General features: G+C 45.1%; 1 protein-coding gene across 1 annotated transcript in view; it reads left to right on the top strand.

Moving 5' to 3' along the window:
• LOC147102691 (protein shisa-6-like) overlaps positions 1–18,717 on the top strand; it is a 631,586-nt gene that overhangs the window by 117,955 nt on the left and 494,914 nt on the right. Inside the window, exon 4 of the mRNA XM_085963410.1 lies at positions 8,251–8,361. Within this exon, the coding sequence (XP_085819536.1) occupies positions 8,251–8,361 (111 nt within the window). The remainder of the gene's footprint in view (positions 1–8,250; positions 8,362–18,717) is intronic.

The raw sequence follows: 18,717 nt of genomic DNA, 5'->3' as shown, positions 1-18,717 counted from the left end.
TTTTTCAAAACCAGGCATATTTTTCCCCTCCTATTGAAGCCAGTGACTCATGCTGGAGTACAGTTCCATAGACACCAGGGGCCATCCAGTACTTCACTCAAGTGACCATTTTTCATCTGTGAGTCTGGACAGTGAGTGTTGGAAAGCTATGTCATAATGGGACCATCGTACCCGAGCCCAAATCTATTCTCATCTTACATCCGCACATGTACACTTTCCAATTGAATAGAAAGCCGGAGCAGAAATCTGATAGATCTTTCCCTTCACTGGCCTGGCGATGATGGAGCCAATTTTAGTGCTACCCAACAGAGATCAGTTAAACAACATGGACCAAGGATCAAACCCAAGACTTCTCTACCTGTATGGCTCAGCACTTCACACACAGTCTATTTATCCATCAAGCCATCAAGGATCACCATATTTAAATTTATTTTTTACAATTGACTGTCTATTTTTTCCCCAAGTCTAAGAAAGGTTCAAAGATAACATGGTGAATCTGCTGCCTTTGTGGAATTTCCCCTTGTTTTCTCTAAATGTGTTTTCCATCAAAGCAGAAGTTCATGCCTGAACTGATGAGGAGACACTGTGTTGGCCCACCTATTTGTTGTGTTATACCTTCACTGAATCACACAACCCAGAGAAATCTACTGATGAAAAAATGCCGCAACCCGAGTGTAGCAGGCAAACAATGACTCAGTGGGCTGATATGAGTCACGGACCCCGTCCAGGGTTGGCATTTAATGCTGACTGATTATCCCTCGTATTCCCCTTTGGGCCCTGGTGCTGATACAACTCCAAATCAACCACTAGGAGGCTTACAGGGATGAGTCTCCCTCCCTCCCCTGCGGTGACCCACCAGCTCGGTGATTGAGAATTGGGTGGCATGGGGGGGGAATGGTCCATAGCCCCGACATACCATATCACCTGCTCACTTCAACACCCGATAAACAAAAACCAAGGTCAATCCATTAGTGTATTCTTACAAAATAACTACAGAAAATGCTGGAAAAACTCAGCAGGCCAGGGCAGCATCCGTGGAGAGAGAAACAGAGTTAACGTTTCAGGTCGAAGACCCTTCGTCAGAACTGGAAAAAAAGCAGGAAAAGGGATAGATTTTAAAGCAAGTGGGGGCTGGGAAAAGGGGGGAGGATGAAAGAACAATAGGGAAGGTCAGTGATAGGATAGAAAGCAGGAGAGATTAAGAGACTGAGAGACATGAAGAAATATTCAAGGAATAAAGGATGGCTCTAGATGAAGTGTGAATGGCCCTGGCAGAATGAAGGACAGCTGCCACATCAATATTATGTGCAATGGTATTTCTCTGATTTAAAATAATAGGTTGAGCATCTCTAGCAGCATAATTGTTAACATTGTAATCTAACCATGAACAATCCAACAATTAATATATAACATGTACTGCTAATATTATTTTCCTGGAAGGCAATTGTTCATTTTGCCTTGTAAACTACAATGACTGCACTACAATCATTAATCTTTCATGGCGGAAATTATGTGAAACAGACCCGCAACTGAATAAAACAAACCCCCCATAAAGCTCCTTGATGTTTTGGTGGGTACAGTAAATGCAACACCGGAGCTAGTACCGAGCCACACAGACTAGTTTCATTTCCAGTCTGTGCTGAATAATCTGATTTAAGCCATGTAGGGATCGGGGCATAAAATTGATATCAGCACCTATGGGCTAAAAAGAGAACAAAAAACAAAGTCAGCCAAGGTTCCTGCTCTTGATTGCTATGCAGTGACTTGTGCTGGAAAATGCATGTATGTGGACACAGAGTAAGGATGGAATTACGTTCAGCTATAATGCATCCCATGGTCAAACAGCCTCATCAAACTGTTTGCATTTGGCTTCCTCCACAGCCCTCAATGAAAATATTGTTTAGTCAAATAAATTGTTTCTTCCTGTTTCTTGGACGTCTAACCAGCATCTATCTCTTAACATTCTTAGCCTGACTGTCTCCTTCGAGCTCGTATGGAACTCCTACTTCTCCTTCACTGTGAAAGCTGCCTCCGAGAAGCTTGGTTTTGTCTTTCTGTCAAACATTTATTTTCCCTTCAACAACTGTTAACTTTATAAAGTCCAAAATCTGAAGACTCCTGCCATATCTGAGCAAGCTCTTAACTATCTCTTAATGCTAAGAGCTTTACTGAACTTTCCAGCCTTCTACCTGCCTTCACTCCAAATAAGCTGTCCTTCTCACTCTCCTTTCATATTGTATTCTCACTGCATTTAAATCAAGATTCACAGCACTATCTCCAACTTCAATTAATTTTTCCTCAGGACTTCCAAATGGTGCAACTCTGTACCTGCCTCACTCTTTCCTTCTATAATCTTAAGGCACACCTACTTCATAATTTACTTCTTCTGTTTCACTCTTGTCAACGGTCGTATTATCTAGCACTATGGGCTTTGACCCAACACTTTGGTATCTCAATTATGATGAATGGTCACTTGGGTGAGGTACTTGCAGCCTTCCAGCATCTGTTGAACCATAGCCCACCATGAGTCAGAGTCTTTGGGAGATGAGAGGAGAAAAACCGGGAAAGAAATTTAAAAACTTATAAAAATCACATATACTAGTAAATTGCCCGTCATATTGCCCACAGTCAATTGATGAATATAAGGTTTTACTTATATACAAGATGGTGATAGAGTTAGGAGACAGAATTCAGAAATTCACCTAGTGCCCAATGCTTGCAACTACATTGTGACAATTAACACAGCAATTGAATGGGGGATGTTCACATATCAATTTATAATGGTAAATGGCAGAAAAGTGTTCTGACAATTTGTGACAACAGGAAGTAAGGTTTGGAGACACAATGGGAGCATAATTTCAAACTTTGCAGATGACACAAAACTTGGAAATGTAGTAAACAGTGAGGAGGATAGTAACAGACTTCAGGAGAACACAGAGAGACTGGTGAAATGGGCAGACACGTGGCAGATGAAATTTAATACAGAGAAGTGTGAAGTGATACATTTTGGAAGGAAGAATGAATTGTGGCAATATGAACCAAATGGTAAAATTTTAAAGGGAGTGCAGGAACAGAGAGACCTGGGGGTTCAAAGACACACATCTTTGAATGCGGCAGGACAAGATAAGGCTGTTGAAAAAGCATACGGGATACCGGGAATTATAAATAGAGGCACAAAAGCCAGGAAGTTAAGCTAAACTTTTGTAAATTACTGGTTAGGCCTCAGCTGGAGTACTGTGTCCATTTCTGGGCACCACAGTTTAGGAAGAATGTCATGGCCTTGGAGAGGGTGCAGAGGAGATTTACTAGATTGGGGATGAGGGATTTCAGTTATATGGAGAGACTAGAGAATCTGGGATTGTTCTCCTTAGAGCAGAAAAGGCTAAGGTGGGATTTGATAGAGGTGTTTGAAATTATGAAGGCTTTTTATAGAGTAAATAAGGAGAAACTGTTTCCACTGGTGGGAGGGTCAGTAACCAGAAGACACAGATTTAAGATAGAAACATAGAAAAATAGGAGCAGGAGTAGGCCATTCGACCCTTTGAGCCTGCTCCACCATTCAATATGATCATGGCTGATCCTCTATCTCAATACCATATTCCCGCTCTCTCCCCATAACCTTTGATGCTGTGTTTGTCTAGAAGATAATTGACAAAAGAACCAGGGGGAGATGAGTCTTTTTTTTACGCAGTGAGTGGTTATGATCTGGAATGCACTGCCTAAAAGGGTGGTGGGAGCAGATTCAATAGTAACTTTCAAAAGGGAATTGGGTATATACTTGAAAAGGAAAAAACTGCAGAATGATGGGGAAAGAGCAGGGGAATGGGACTAATTAGATAGCTCTTTCAAAGAACCAGCACAGGCACGATGGGCCGAATGGCCTCCATCTGTGCTGTATCACTCTATGCACTTTCAACTTTATGCGGGGGCATAAAATGAGCAGTAGTGGCTCGACCACCCGTTATACACCCCGCACGATTCCCCCGAATGGAAAGCCAATCCGCTAACATCCATTTTATGCCCCGTCGAAGTTGAAAGTTCCAACTAATGTGTGCAAGCTTTTTAATAATATGTGAAAATATAGATACCCTGCAGTGATTACAAAGTTAAAATTTCATCTCAGGGTTTAAATGATAGTTATAAACAGTGCGAGTTGTGCTATCATGGATCGTGATAATATCAGAATTCCTCTCGTGTTGCTGCCTTTTACTCATTCCCTACTTACCACCATTTTCGATTTAAAAAAAAAACAAGTTTGTAATTAAAATTAACATGGGCGGGCTGTACAGAGTGTAATTGCATGTTGCTGCCTACACAAACAATAATCCCATTCGCCCAGTGCTACAGTGGCGATCTCGCTGGTTACAATGATGTGCAACATTGCAGCCGATGTGATGGGAGGCGGATCTGCCTGGACCAAGGGTCAAGCTGTCTGCAGCAAGTTGTGACGAGCTAATCACCACAATACAAAAAACCGGACTTCGAGGGAGAGGTGACGGTTCATCAAAACCTTGGTGGGAAAATAAGTTTGATCCAAATTCCTTTATCTTATCCTTCTCAGAAGTGACTGATAAAGGCTTCTCTTTTTGCAGAACTGTGTGAGGCCACAATTCATTTGCAAGTGAAGGTTTAAATGTTAAGGTACAGCTGTGAAACGTGTGTATGTGTGTGTGTGTAGGCATCGCATGAGCACGGGCCTAGCATAGCATGGCAGTGCCAGTGCTAGTGCCAGTTTCTGTCGCTTTTTATTATTCTATATTATTCCCATTATCTTCTTTCTAGGCCCTAAAGCCCCAGACCGTCCTCCCAAGCTGAGAGGATTACCAGGTGATCTTCCCCAAAACTACCACCTGTGCTGCCCTACTGGCTGCAAGGAGCTGCCCGAAAGCAGCGTCAAAGTGACGTTTTAACAGATTTTCTCACCCTGCCAGTTGGAAAGTGCATGGCACTTCCCAGATCGGAAGCTCGACAACAGTATTCAATATTTAGTATGACTTCTGACTGCACGACTTTTGAAACAGACATATAGGCCAGTAATTTCCACGGGAATTCTCCGATCTCCTGCTGTAACTTTGGCAGAAAGTCAGTGGAAACTCGCTTAGAAAATTTACAAGGATGATTCCAGAACTGAGAAGTTATAACTATTAGGAAAGACTGAACAGGCTGGGGCTCTTTTCACCAGTAAAAAGAAGTCTGAGTGGTGACCTAATAGAGGTCTTTAAAATTATGAAGGAGTTCGATAAGGTAGACCGAGAGATGTTTCCTCTTTTGGGGGGTTGTCCAGAACTAGGGGGCATAAATATAAGATCGTCATGAATGAATTCAATAACGAATTCAGGAGAAACTTCTTTACATAGAGAGTGATTAGAATGCACAGCCTGCCACCACATGGAGGTGAATAGCAGAGATGCATTTAAGGGGAAGCTAGATAATGACATGAGGGGGAAGGGAATAGATGGATATGCAGATAGGGTGAGATGAAATAAGATGGGAGGAGGCTCGTGTGGAGCATAAACACTGGGATAGACCTGTGGGACCGAATAAAAACATAAGAACATAAGAAATAGGAGCAGGAGTAGGCCATTTGGCCCTTCGAGCCTGCTCCGCCTTTCAGTAAGATCATGGCTGATCTTCTACCTCATCTCCACTTTCCTGCACTATCCCCATAGCCCTTGATTCCCTTAATAATCAAAAATCTATCGACCTCTATCTTGAATATACTCAACGAATGGCCTGTTTCTGTGGTGTAAATTCTATGTAAATAGCTAGTTGCACTGTTTCTCTGGCATTTTCTCCAATCTTCTGTTGAAGTTACGCTGGGAGAACAGGCACCCCCTGCGGAAATTCTACCTCATTCAGTTACGTATGAGTTTTAAAGAGGTTATGGTAACCGAGTTAATATTTGATGATTATTTTGGCAGAAAACAAGTATTGGGCTGAGTACCCAATCATGCATTCCCAATGAAAAGGGGCACATGCAGGAAGTTCTGGTCAGGAAATAGCTGGCCCAGAACCCAGATTTTCTATCCACTAATTTAAATGGATAGAAAGGCAGGCCATGATTGCGAGCCCATGATCAGGGCTCTCAGTGGGCACCTGATCAGCCACTCAGTCTTAAAGTGCTGCCGCACTTTTTTGGGTTAGATGTTGGGGAGCACTTTGACGAGAAAGTCGTCCCTCCAGATTTTTAGGCCTCTTCAAGTCATACCAATTAATTATGCCACTGTCTTTTAATCAGAACACTTTAAAATACACATGAGAATTCAATTTCTGCAGTGTGTTTCGTGACAATTTGTAAATCTGTGAAGAATCGGCCTTTTCATCTTTCTGGGGACTTGCGACAACTTTCTGTCCTACGTCATTACAATACCACTCGCTTCTTAGAGCCGTTATAGCTCTTGTACATTTAAAACAAGTAAGGGAATACTTCACATACCCAAGCTATTTGAAATTTGTTGCCATTTCAGAGCATTGTGTACAAGATGCAGAGCCATCGGAAGGTTTTGCAGGTTTGGAATATACTGTGTGAAGATATCAAAGTGTTAAATGCTAAGGGCCTAAATATTTCAGCAGTACCTGGAAACAAGAAGCTTAGGGCTGGATTTTCATTGGGCCGTGGAATTGGGATTGGAGGCGTGTGGGGGTTTAAAATCCCGAAATCAAGGGTCCCGACCCCATCCCACCCCCAACCCGCCTCCATGCCAGTTTCAAAGGAGGCGAGTACCTGCCCCGCACTGGGACCCGCCTCCCCGAGGCGGGAAGGGGATTAGTGCCAATTAACTGCCTATTAACAGGTAGTTAACAGGCAGTTTTTAGCCTAATCCCTATTTTCATTGTTGAAATGTGGGATTCCCGACGGCTCCAAACCACGCCAAGTTAGCGAGGCGGGCTGTCGGGATGAAGGGCTTGGAGGGGTCGAGATGTCCGGTGTTCAGGTGAGTGATGGGTGTATGAGTGCAGAGGTAAGTGTGTTTGGTCTGTGTAAAGTGTTTAAAGAAGTTCTACTAACCTTTACTTACCTTTACAGCCTTCCTTCCTTCAGGTCTCGGGAGTCCCTCATCTCATCGGCACAGAAAGCAGAATGGCCGCCAGCTGTCAAAATCTGCAGCCTCTGCTTTCTGTTCCGGGGAGATCTCTAAATCATCCCAAGAGGAAGGAATTAACTTAAAGTACAGATTGTCAGTGTTTGACAGCTTCAAACAGCTGTGAAACGCTGATATTTCATCTGTCAAAAGGTCTTGACAGATGAAATTTCAATCTGTGATGTTACCTGTTGCCGGGTGGCCCTTAATTGGCCCGCTGAGCCTGCTGGGCAGGCTCAATAAGGTCAATCAAGTCAAAATCGAGTGGGTTGGCTAGAACTCGATGGAGGCGGGACTACAACCCCAAAAGTTGTAGTCCCGCCTCCTACCCGACTCCTCAATGAAAATCCAGCCCTTATAGTCCAACATTATGCCAGTTACTGTTCTAATACACTGAGCACAACTGTTACCTTCCTAAAAGGAAATTGTTAAAATAATGTAGAATATTTGAGGCATGCTGGTTCACGAGATGTCTGGATTGTAAATTGATGACTACACATTCTATGCACTGATTTGTCCAAACATGACATTATAGGCATGAGTCCCAAAAAATCAAAATCACAAGTGTTTTTACCCCCTAATTTCTCCAAAGATGGAGAGCTGGCAATTCCGACCCTGGCACTTTGTTGACTTGAACTGCTAATGGCATCATAGGAACAGCCAATAAGTAAAACAAATGACACAATTTTATCATCCATCCAACAAAAGGTTGGCATTTATTGTTCTGGTGACTCGCTATGACGGCATGGCTGAGACTGCTGTAGGCAACAGCTGGTATGAGTCCACATTCTACCAATCTAACACCTCCAGACCCCAATGTGGTGCCCGAGCATGGGGCCATTTTTCTCTGCTTTTCCCTCCCATTATTTCTTGCTGTTATCACACACTGAACACTGATGGCATCACCGTGACACTCATTTGGGGCCTAACCCTGGGCCAGTTGAGAGCCAGTTTAATGCTATCCAGTCAATGCATAATTATTGATGTTTTGCCATTCTCTTTGGGCATAGCCTATGAAAACAGAAGGCATCCTAATTCTCTAATAAAGAACTGCAGATGATAAATAAGTAATGATTAGTCATTACTGTGTACAAATGCATCCAGATGCCAGTTAATTCAAAGCTTTTCATGTAGTGGAAAATGTGAACACTGTTCCTCTTGCCAACAGGGCTGTATGGGAAGGATTCAAGCTCCAGTCATGGCTATCGTAGTGGAGGACCAGACTTGCATAACTTCATCTCTTCAGGATTTGTGACACTAGGACGAGGACATCTCAAGGGTACAGTAGAAACCACTTCTTTGCAAAAAGTGCTTCATGCTTATGATCTGCCATCCAAATTCCCCCATGATGCAATGCTTGTGTGCCCATTAGAAGGGAAGGGAATTTTAGTGTAGGCTTTTGGAGGCACAGGACAATTAAAATGATAATTTGAACACATATTCAGTAATAAATCTAATTTAGCTCCTTGTGTTGTGATTACAAAGCATGGGATTTGTTCATTATGCTACTGGGCTTTGCATCAATAAGCCCATCCAAACAGAAGACAATGTTTTGCGGGAGTGCAGCCATCATGTAGAAATGCAGTTGCCTGTTTGTATTAAAACTGACATGTTGATGCAAAAAAAATGTAATTTGCTATGTTACACTGTGAGGTAATAAATATATGTGTTAAGAATTTCCAAAGAGAAAGGTATGAGGACTTCCAGGATGTGGCTGTGCTGTCAGGGATGAGGTGTCAGGCACAGGCCAGGCACTTCTCTCGTGTAATGGTAGCTGTTTTCACATATCTCCTAGTCATTGACAACAGGAGTTAAAAACAGGAGGGCAGAAATCTTAAAAAAAAGAGAAATTCATGCACGCTGCTCTGTGCATTGCAACAACCCAACCCCATTCAGGTGTTGCAATCTCCAATTCTGCTTTAGCACGCTCCCAAAGTATAATTGTCCTGGGCATCCCCTGTCCCTGCCCATTCCAGTGGTTCACAGGGCCGTATGTCATCACCTGTCCCTGCCCATTCCAGTGGTTCCCAGAGCCGTATGTCATCCCCTGTCCCTGCCCATTCCAGTGGTTCCCAGGGCCGTATGTCATCCCCTGCCCCTGCCCATTCCAGTGGTTCCCAGGGCCGTATGTCATCCCCTGCCCCTGCCCATTCCAGTGGTTCCCAGGGCCATATGTCATCCCCTGCCCCTGCCCATCTCAGTGGTTCCCAGGGCCATATGTCACCCCCTGTCCCTGCCCATTCCAGTGGTTCCCAGAGCCGTATGTCATCCCCTGTCTCTGCCCATCCCAGTGGTTCCCAGAGCCGTATGTCATCCCCTGTCTCTGCCCATCCCAGTGGTTCCCAGGGCCGTATGTCACCCCCTGTCCCTGCCCACTCCAGTGGTTCCCAGGGCCGTATGTCACCCCCTGCCCCTGCCCATTCCAGTGGTTCCCAGAGCCGTATGTCACCCCCTGTCCCTGCCCATTCCGGTGGTTCCCAGGGCCGTATGTCACCCCCTGCCCCTGCCCATTCCAGTGGTTCCCAGGGCCGTATGTCACCCCCTGTCCCTGCCCATTCCAGTGGTTCCCAGGGCCGTATGTCACCCTCTGCCCCTGCCCATTCCAGTGGTTCCCAGGGCCGTATGTCACCCCCTGTCCCTGCCCATTCCAGTGGTTCCCAGGGCCGTATGTCACCCCCTGCCCCTGCCTATTCCAGTGGTTCCCAGGGCCGTATGTCACCCCCTGCCCCTGCCCATTCCAGTGGTTCCCAGGGCCATATGTCATCCCCTGCCCCTGCCCATCTCAGTGGTTCCCAGGGCCATATGTCATCCCCTGCCCCTGCCCATCTCAGTGGTTCCCAGGGCCGTATGTCACCCCCTGCCCCTGCCCATCTCAGTGGTTCCCAGGGCCATATGTCATCCCCTGCCCCTGCCCATCTCAGTGGTTCCCAGGGCCGTATGTCACCCCCTGTCCCTGCCCACTCCAGTGGTTCCCAGAGCCGTATGTCACCCCCTGTCTCTGCCTACTCCAGTGGTTCCCAGAGCCATATGTCACCCCCTGTCCCTGCCCATCTCAGTGGTTCCCAGGGCCATATGTCACCCCCTGTCCCTGCCCACTCCAGTGGTTCCCAAGGCCGTATGTCACCCCCTGTCCCTGCCCATCTCAGTGGTTCCCAGAGCCATATGTCATCCCCTGCCCCTGCCCATCTCAGTGGTTCCCAGAGCCGTATGTCATCCCCTGCCCCTGCCCATCTCAGTGGTTCCCAGGGCCGTATGTCACCCCGTCCCTGCCCATCTCAGTGGTTCCCAGGGCCGTATGTCACCCCCTGTCCCTGCCCATCTCAGTGGTTCCCAGGGCCGTATGTCACCCCCTGCCCCTGCCCATCTCAGTGGTTCCCAGGGCCGTATGTCATCCCCTGTCCCTGCCCACTCCGGTGGGGTTGAGATTCCCAACCACTTCCACGTGATGCCTACACTTTGTGCTAGTGACCCTGGATACACCTTTGTAGTATTGATGGGGCAACATTAAGTCAATACCTAAACTAAAGCAAAAATGAAAAACCGTCAGCAAGAGCTTAATTAGCATTTGGAATTGATTTGGTTCCGAATTAAGTTGTTTCATTTCCTTGTTCTACCACACATTATCTCATCTGTAAGTTCACAAACTCATATATATATATATAAATAAAATATGTTAAAACATATACACAGACATATATATTCAAATGGTTCCATATACATTTTATCCAACAGTTCATTCACCATTTACAAGCGGTGTGTTTATTGTGGTAGAGAGTTCAGTGCATTGCAGTTTCTACATTTATTGAGCTCTTGTAGGCAGATATCATGACAAATGTTCTGTGCATGGTTGCTACCAGTGAATCTTCCTCTTGCCCTGTGGGTCATCATATTACAAACGACAGTGCTGTGTTGATGAAAGCACATTTCCCGAAAGAGTGTTTTTATGAGCTGTTTAAATGTCTATTAGAGCGCTGCGATTTGCTTGATTAATTGTGGACACAGTGAATGGACAATCAATTAAAGGCAGAAGCCCAGGTTTCCATTTCTCTTCTGCCATTTGCACTGTTAATCCTTTACCTTATCTGATCTAACATGACTTCAGCCTTCTGTGCAAAACACTGGACACTATAATGTAGAGATTTTGTTGAGCGAATGTTTCAGAATTTCTTACAGCCCATATTACAGATTTAGAAAACTGAAAAGGCAGAAATGCGATTTGAAAAATACTTCAAAAGGCTTCAGCTGGCTGCATTGTCACATCAATTTTCTTGCACGCCAATGCTCATTAGTTCAGCATTACAAAAGGACAGTGGACAAAAAAAAATACTCAAATGTTCACAAAGCATAACTCTTCCAGTTCCAATAAAGAAGCATTTGGCATCTATTTAACATCACCGTGAAGAAGCAGAAAGCATTTCGCTATCAATGCAGTGGACCACAGAAGTCTGCTTGTTCTGTCAGCCTGACTAGAAATTAGCATCTCCAGAATCGGCATTTTACAGAAGGGGAGAACTGCAAGTATCAATTTGCACAGGGACCTTTAAAATGTACGTTGGATGATATGTATTAATGTAGCTGGTGCTGGCTACAACTGATTGGGCCTTTGCTGGGAAAGTGAAAGCACTAATTGAAGTAGTGGCATTTATATATCTATATAATTGTGCTGGTACCAGGGCAAGTGGGTCAGAATAGTTTTCATACAGATATTTCCACTAATTGTCCATTACAAGTGTTTCCTCATTGTCACAGAATGTAGCATCCCTTTGAAAGCTTGTTTTCACAGCCATAGTAAAAGAGTTTGTAAACGGGCTGTTTATAGCATTCGTCAATTAGTAAAAGCAGCCATCAATCAGAAGCCTTGAGATGTAAGAGAGCATTATTGCAGAGCTTTTCCAGCCCTGTGGGCCAATTTACTGTTGGGCTGTAGGTGCTATCAGTGAGTGTATTCATCACCAGCCTTTTGCTCCTTCAGATCCGGAGGACAGGAATGAGGATTGACAAGGATATGTCTGTGACATGGTCCAGTCCAGTCAATTCTCAGGTCATGTCCAATCTGATTGGCTGAAACATGGGCTCCAAAGGTCAGATTTTAATGGCAACATTTGTAACAACAACAACTTGCATTTATATAGCGCCTTTAATGTAGTAAAATGTCCCACGGCGCTTCACAGGAGTGTTATCAAAATAAAATTTCGCACCGAGCCATATAAGATGTTAGGGCAGCTGACCAAAAGTTTGGTCAAAGAGGTAAGCTTTAAGGAACGACTTAAAGGAGGAAAGAGAGGTAGAGAGGCTGACGGGTTTAGGGAGGGAATTCCAGAGCTTAGGACCTTGGCAGCTGAAGGCACGGCTGCCAAAGGTGAAGCGATTAAAATCGGGGATGTTAAAGAGGCCAGAATTGGCGGAGCACAGAGCTCTCGGGGATTGTAGGGCTGGAGGAGATCACAGAATCACAGAAACCCCACAGTGCAGATAGAGGCCATTTCGGCCCATCGAGCCTGCACCGACACATATCCCACCCGATCCCCGTAACCCCTACACCAACACATATCCCACCCTATCCCCATGTATTTAATCCCCCTAACACTAAGGGTCAATTTATCATAGCCAATCAACCTAACCTGCACATCTTTGGACTGTGGGAGGAAACCGGAGCACCCGGAGGAAACCCACGCAAACACGGGGAGAATGTGCAAACTCCACACAGACAGTCACCCGAGGCCGGATTCGAACCCGGATCCCTGGCGCTGTGAGGCAACAGTGCTAACCACTATGCCACCGTGACGTTGATCCCACCTCTAAAATGGGACAGTGGGGAAACAAAATAAAACGGGTAAGGAAAATATAATAGGGGACAAAAAGGTTATAACAGAGTACAATCGTTAGAAGTGAGCAAAATGTTAAGTTAAAAATAAAAAATAAGGCCGAGAGAGGAAACAGGGAAGAAGTGTGAGCATCACATGAGCACAGGGCTGGGCTTTATCATCAGATTCTCCTGCCATATAGTCTGCTGACACTCATTGTCAAAACTCACGCATGAATAATGGCCACATGGGTAGGGTACTGGCGGGAGATTCGTACCATCTGTACACCAGCAAAGGATCAGGAGAGGAGGGGAGAAAAGAAAGAGCTGTGATTCAACTGTGTGGTTGTTCCAACACTGGGACCAAGAATCGAACAAGAATATTTATCAAGGGTACTGACAAATTCTTATCCCTTTCACCTTAACACCTCGTCAAGGATCAGTTTGGAGCTGACTACTGGTCTGTGCCTAGGAGTGAATGATGCCTAAATCTGGCCCGCCAAACTTTCTTGTATGAACCAGATCGGATGATATTATCATTTGCACTAGGATTCTGCCATCAGGATCCACACAAGCTACTGAGTGAACGAGTTCGTCCTTTCTTGCCAATTATCAAAAGAGCGGTCAGACAGCAAAGCCATGAGCTAACCATTGTTTGTTAACCTCAGAGTCATAGTTAGCAGCACTTAAACTTAAAGATTGAGTGGGCAAATAATCAGTAGATACGGTTCATCGACAAAATAACAAAGGTTTCAAAGTTATGTCACGGCAATTCAGCATCAACTGTTTGCTAATTATAAACTCACAGTAGAGATCAGTGTCTTATTTGGGGGGCTCAGAATTTTCTGGAAAGTTTTGGTGTAACTAGGGGACAAAAGTGGCTATGCTCCGTTTATTGCAAGAAAATTAGCCTGTGACCAATTTCCGCCGGTTTTATGCTGAAACGTACACACGCGTGAATTTCCTTGACCGTTTGCGCTTCTTCCAGGGCACATCCGCCGAATCCCTCTGCTGCTCATTTACATAGCCCCGCCCCTACGCAATAGATCAGCTCAGGTGAGTTTCCTGGATTTACACGAGTAAATTTACACCCAAAAACTTAGGCACAGCACAACTGGACATCGCCTGATGTAAGCGTAACAGATTGTTGGAGTTTGACAGTGATTTCATTCCCAATAGTTTTACATTTTTTTCTTACTGTGACCTGCATTATACTTAAGCAAAGTGCGGTCAGTCTCAGTGAACCCGAAACATTCTTGGCCCCATCCGCCCTGCCAGAAGGAATAAGCAGCTGGAATAGCCTTCCCAATGGACATCCCCAAAGACGCCTTTCTACAGATACTAGACAATGAACGTCTACAGTTTCTACTACAAAGACTATTACAAAAAGAAATAAAAACTAAGGACTGAAGAGTGAAAGTTAATGTCAAAAACAGCATCTTATATATCCTTACTTTCCAAAGAAACCTCCTTTATTTATTGACCAATCTGAGTGATCTATGTGTTAGAAGAGTTCAGGCCTTTTTCTGTCAATCACCTCACACAGCCATGTTGGTACCCCTGATGACCTCTAAATCAATGAAGTACCAGTACCTAGACATGCCAGGTTGCCCATTTACTCCCTAGCGTCTTAGTTCTTTGTTCACAAGGGTTTCACACAGGCCCAATTAGGCAAGACATCTTTACATCTCCCTTAAGGAGCCATCTCTGAGACTGTAGTCTTGATTGCTTGTCTTCTATCCCTGTTGAGGAATGTTTTATTTGTATATAAGCTTTCATGGTTAATTAGCATTGGCTTTTTCCTTTCCTACCATTCAGTCTGCCTATCGACTCCATTTTGAAGACTCATTTAAGGCAATTCTTTGGGGACTTCTTCTATTATGTGGCTACGGCAGCACAAACATATCTGCAAGAGTGGCTTTTAGCAAGAGCGCCAAATATTATGGATGGAATTTTAATCGGGAGGCGGGTTGGGAGTGGAGGGCGGCGGAAGGCGGGCTTAAAGCCGAATTTAATGACAGGGCATGATTTGCCTTTGAAAACTCTGTTTCCCACCCGCAGCCAAGCAGATGGAGAGGTTGGCTGGCTGCAGGCAAGTAGGCCGCAGAGAAGAGGGATCGGGTGGGGCCGGGGAGTGCTTGGGGCCTGGACTCGAGCATCGGGGGGGAGGGAGAATACATCGGGAGCCAGAGGATGGTCGTGGAGTCGGGGGGGGGGGGAAGGGAGAGAACATCGGGGCCGGCTTGAGGATCGTCAGTGGTGGGAGGGGAGATGCCGGGAAGGCAATTGAAGGACTCATTGGGGGGGAGACCGGGAAAGCGATCAGAGGCCTGCAGGGGGGGGCGATCGGAGGCCTGGTGGGGGTGTCTCCGATCGTGGGGGCTGGGTTAGGCAGGGATGCTGGATCCAGGAGGTCAGTGTAAAGGCACTTACTTCCTGGATCCAGCAGTCCTCGCCTTCCATTAGCTGTCGGGTTTCCCAAGGCCTGAAAAACCCGACCAGTTAAATTTGAAATGCTGGTTAAATCTGAGGCATACCAGCCTCATTATAATATTTAAATGGACGGCCCACCTCCTGTGAGCGGGTTGGCTGCCCGCCCCTCATCCCCTCTCCATTAATAACGGAAGTGGACGGGTTGGAGGCGGGTTCTGGTCGGGATTCAATTTTTTAACACTAGCTTCCCACCCAACCCCAACCCACCCATTTTTTGGGGTTAAAATTCCCCCCTATATTTCTTTAAATGAAACTAGAGGACGATTTTTAGAACTGAATTAAAATTAGAGCAAAAAAATTAAACCTGGCTCATGGTGCTAGAAAGGAGCCGAACTGAAGCCAAATCTGAATGATTTGAGCCTCGTCAATAATTGAAACGCTCACAAAGCTATTTGAACGAAATATAGCCTGCCATTTTGATTGGCTTTATTTATATGTCCTGTCAATGGAAACACAGATAAGCTCCCCAGTCTAACTTGTGACAGTAAAGAAACATGCAGAATGGCTTCCTGCTAGAGTCCAGCATGTGGCTTTAACGGGACTTGCAATGAGTTGGGTTCTTCTCCTCATCGTTGTAAATGGAGCTGAAAATCTGGATTCTTTCTTTGAAAACTACGCATGCATGGTCTCATAGGAAATCATTTCCTCACTTTTGCAAGCTCCCTTTTACACTGATAAGATGAGTCCAATTAATTATAAATCCTCTTAAATCAGTGGCAGGGAGGGTGGGAGGCTGACAGCCATGATTTCTCACCAGCACCGCTATAAATCTTCACAGCAGTGAAGCCAGCCACAGGAAGTGCTGCCTCTAAACTCTCAGACCGTGATTCCAAAAACACAGCTCTGAGTACAAATGATTGAATTCCCTGTCCTTCTTCCCACAATTACAGTAACGTGTTAAATCATTCATAAATAGTGTCATTAAGTTCTTTTGTAACATCATTACCACTTTTAATTAGTTAACAATAGCAAAACAAACAAATATGTTGCCTAGTGCTTTGCTAATCCTTACATGGAGGTGTTAAAGGGCCCTATCCACCAACATTTGGCAGTTTTCAGCTAGTGCTCTACAAACCTGGTCAACACTGCTACCAAAGGAAGCAGAGCTCTTATGTGGAGAAGCTCAACGTCACCATCTGTTTAATATCTTGATGTAGAGAACTAGTGGCCTGATTAATCTCGCACGCTACTTATCAGCAGAGTTGCCAGTAATACACAGAGATTCTATTGTCTATTTTAGCACACTCACCCCTCTACTTCTTTTTGTGGAAATTTTCTAGCTGTAAATTTATACTTTTTAAAGTTTTCTTTTGCTTCCTCCAACAATTTCGGTGCTAATGGCAACCCCCACTGCAGGACTCCGAGAGGTCCTGGGATCGACCACCAGTCTGGGCTCTCAGCTGATCTCAGCCAGGATGGTCACAGGTGTGCTTAAAATAGGCCTCAAAACCCCAGGCTATAGAGGTGGTGATTTGAGGGTGGGGGGGCAATAAAAAATAAATCAGCCAGCGCTTCTGTTCAGGTTATTGCCTAATGGTTACTGATACACGCGTTGTGTGCGAATAGGGTGTGGACAGGATGCGGTTCAGATATGACGCCTCCTGTGGAAATAGCTTGCTGGCTGTCACTTTCTACGCTCCCTCATAAAGATTGGCCACCTAGATGAGCTACCTGAGTGTAGTTGGCAGCCATGCACTCCAGCATCAATCAACGTTTTCAGAAGAATGGGGAAAAAAATTGGAGAGGGAAAAGCAGAAAAAAAGTCCTCTGTGCTTTTTCTACAATGGATCGTCCTGCGCAATGCGGGAGGGACTCGGTGAAAGCCCAGCAGCTGGGTACCACTTGTGTGGCTTGTGGACAACCCATGTTTGCCAGTTGCTGAAACATTATGAAAAAAACCCTCATTTGAAAACCTACGTTTTAACACATCAAAAAGAGTTGGTCAACTGTGTGATCTCTCCACCACCTCCAATTCCACAGTTGGTGACAAAGCCTCAGACATTACCCTCTGGAATTTCTGCATAAAACTCTCCACCTCTCTTCCCACCTTCAACGTGCTTCTCAAAACCTGTTTCTTCGATGCCACTCCTGTAACCTTTTCTGAACTCCTCTGATCCCCCTGTGGAGCTCCTTGGGACACTTGTTACATGAAAGTTGTTAATATCTACCCATCGGCACCTGATTCACACAATGATTTAATAAAGAGGGAGGTGCAATGCCTCACAACTGTTACTAGATGTCTTTACCAGGCTGTGACATCCTCCACAGAATAGTGTTCAGCAAGCAAATACAGGAAACTCTCGATTTACTGGCACCTAAATTAACCGGAAATTTCTGTTAACCGGCAAAATTCAGGAGTAGGTTCAGGTAAGTTTTACCTCATATTAGTGGCCGTTCCTGGATCTGTGGCCGTGTAACCGGGGTTCCTGCACCTGTTGCTATGCAATAGGGATGCCTGGATCTGTGGCCGGGGTTCCTGCATCTGTTGCCATGCAACAGGGACGCCTGGATCTGTGGCCGTGTACGGGGCTCTCGTACCTTTTACTATACCTCTCTGTAATCCAGACTTTTTGATAAACCGGCACCACGCCAGTCCCATCGGTGCCAGATAAAAAAGAGTTTCCTGTAAATGACTTCCGGTGGGGGAATTCTGCACTAATGTTTGTTGTCCTTTTCCTGGCAAAGGTTTAGAAAGCTCTGCAAAGCAGATATGCAACTTCTGGTGTGCAGTGGCAGAATGAGGACTTTGTTGAGCTGAGTTCCCAATCTCCACTACATTGCCATCAAAGGATGGAGGGAATAATCAGAGGTCACTGCTCCTGCAAACTTTCTGCTGGCTGTTTTGAGAAGTCTGGAAATAGGTCACCTTCTGGGAGCGCTGAAACTCACAGGTGGAGAAATATAAAAGATGAAAATAAAACACCATCTTATAAAATGAAAAATGCTTAAAATCAGATTTTTTCTTTTGAAAATAACTGATCTTAAAGGAGCTGTCCCTTTGAACTAGACTTACGTATGCACTGGTTAGAACTCCGAACACGGTATGTATATAAAACGGAATGATAAGCTACTGCAACAACACTTTTCCTTTTGCCGCTCTCTTCTCTCTCCCTTCACAGAACCTTCAGGATGTCTTTTATAGCCAGTTACCCCCCAACTCCCCCCCCACCTCCCCACCGCTCGCCCCCACCCCACATCCTTCCCTTCTCCAGCGATGAGAGGAGCCACAATTCCACCTTCCCACAGCCCAGCCCTTGGGATCATTGCACTTTGTTGGAATTACGACTCTGCTGCCAACAATTCGTTATTGCTGAAAATCTTTGAACTACTTAATCAGGA

This window comes from Somniosus microcephalus, chromosome 21, assembly GCF_052327205.1.
Source record: "Somniosus microcephalus isolate GS21.2 chromosome 21, FLI_Smic_1.0, whole genome shotgun sequence".
Classification (NCBI taxonomy): domain Eukaryota; kingdom Metazoa; phylum Chordata; class Chondrichthyes; order Squaliformes; family Somniosidae; genus Somniosus; species Somniosus microcephalus.
The sequence above is the reverse complement of the archived record's forward strand: the minus strand, read 5'-3'. Positions and strand labels throughout refer to the sequence as shown.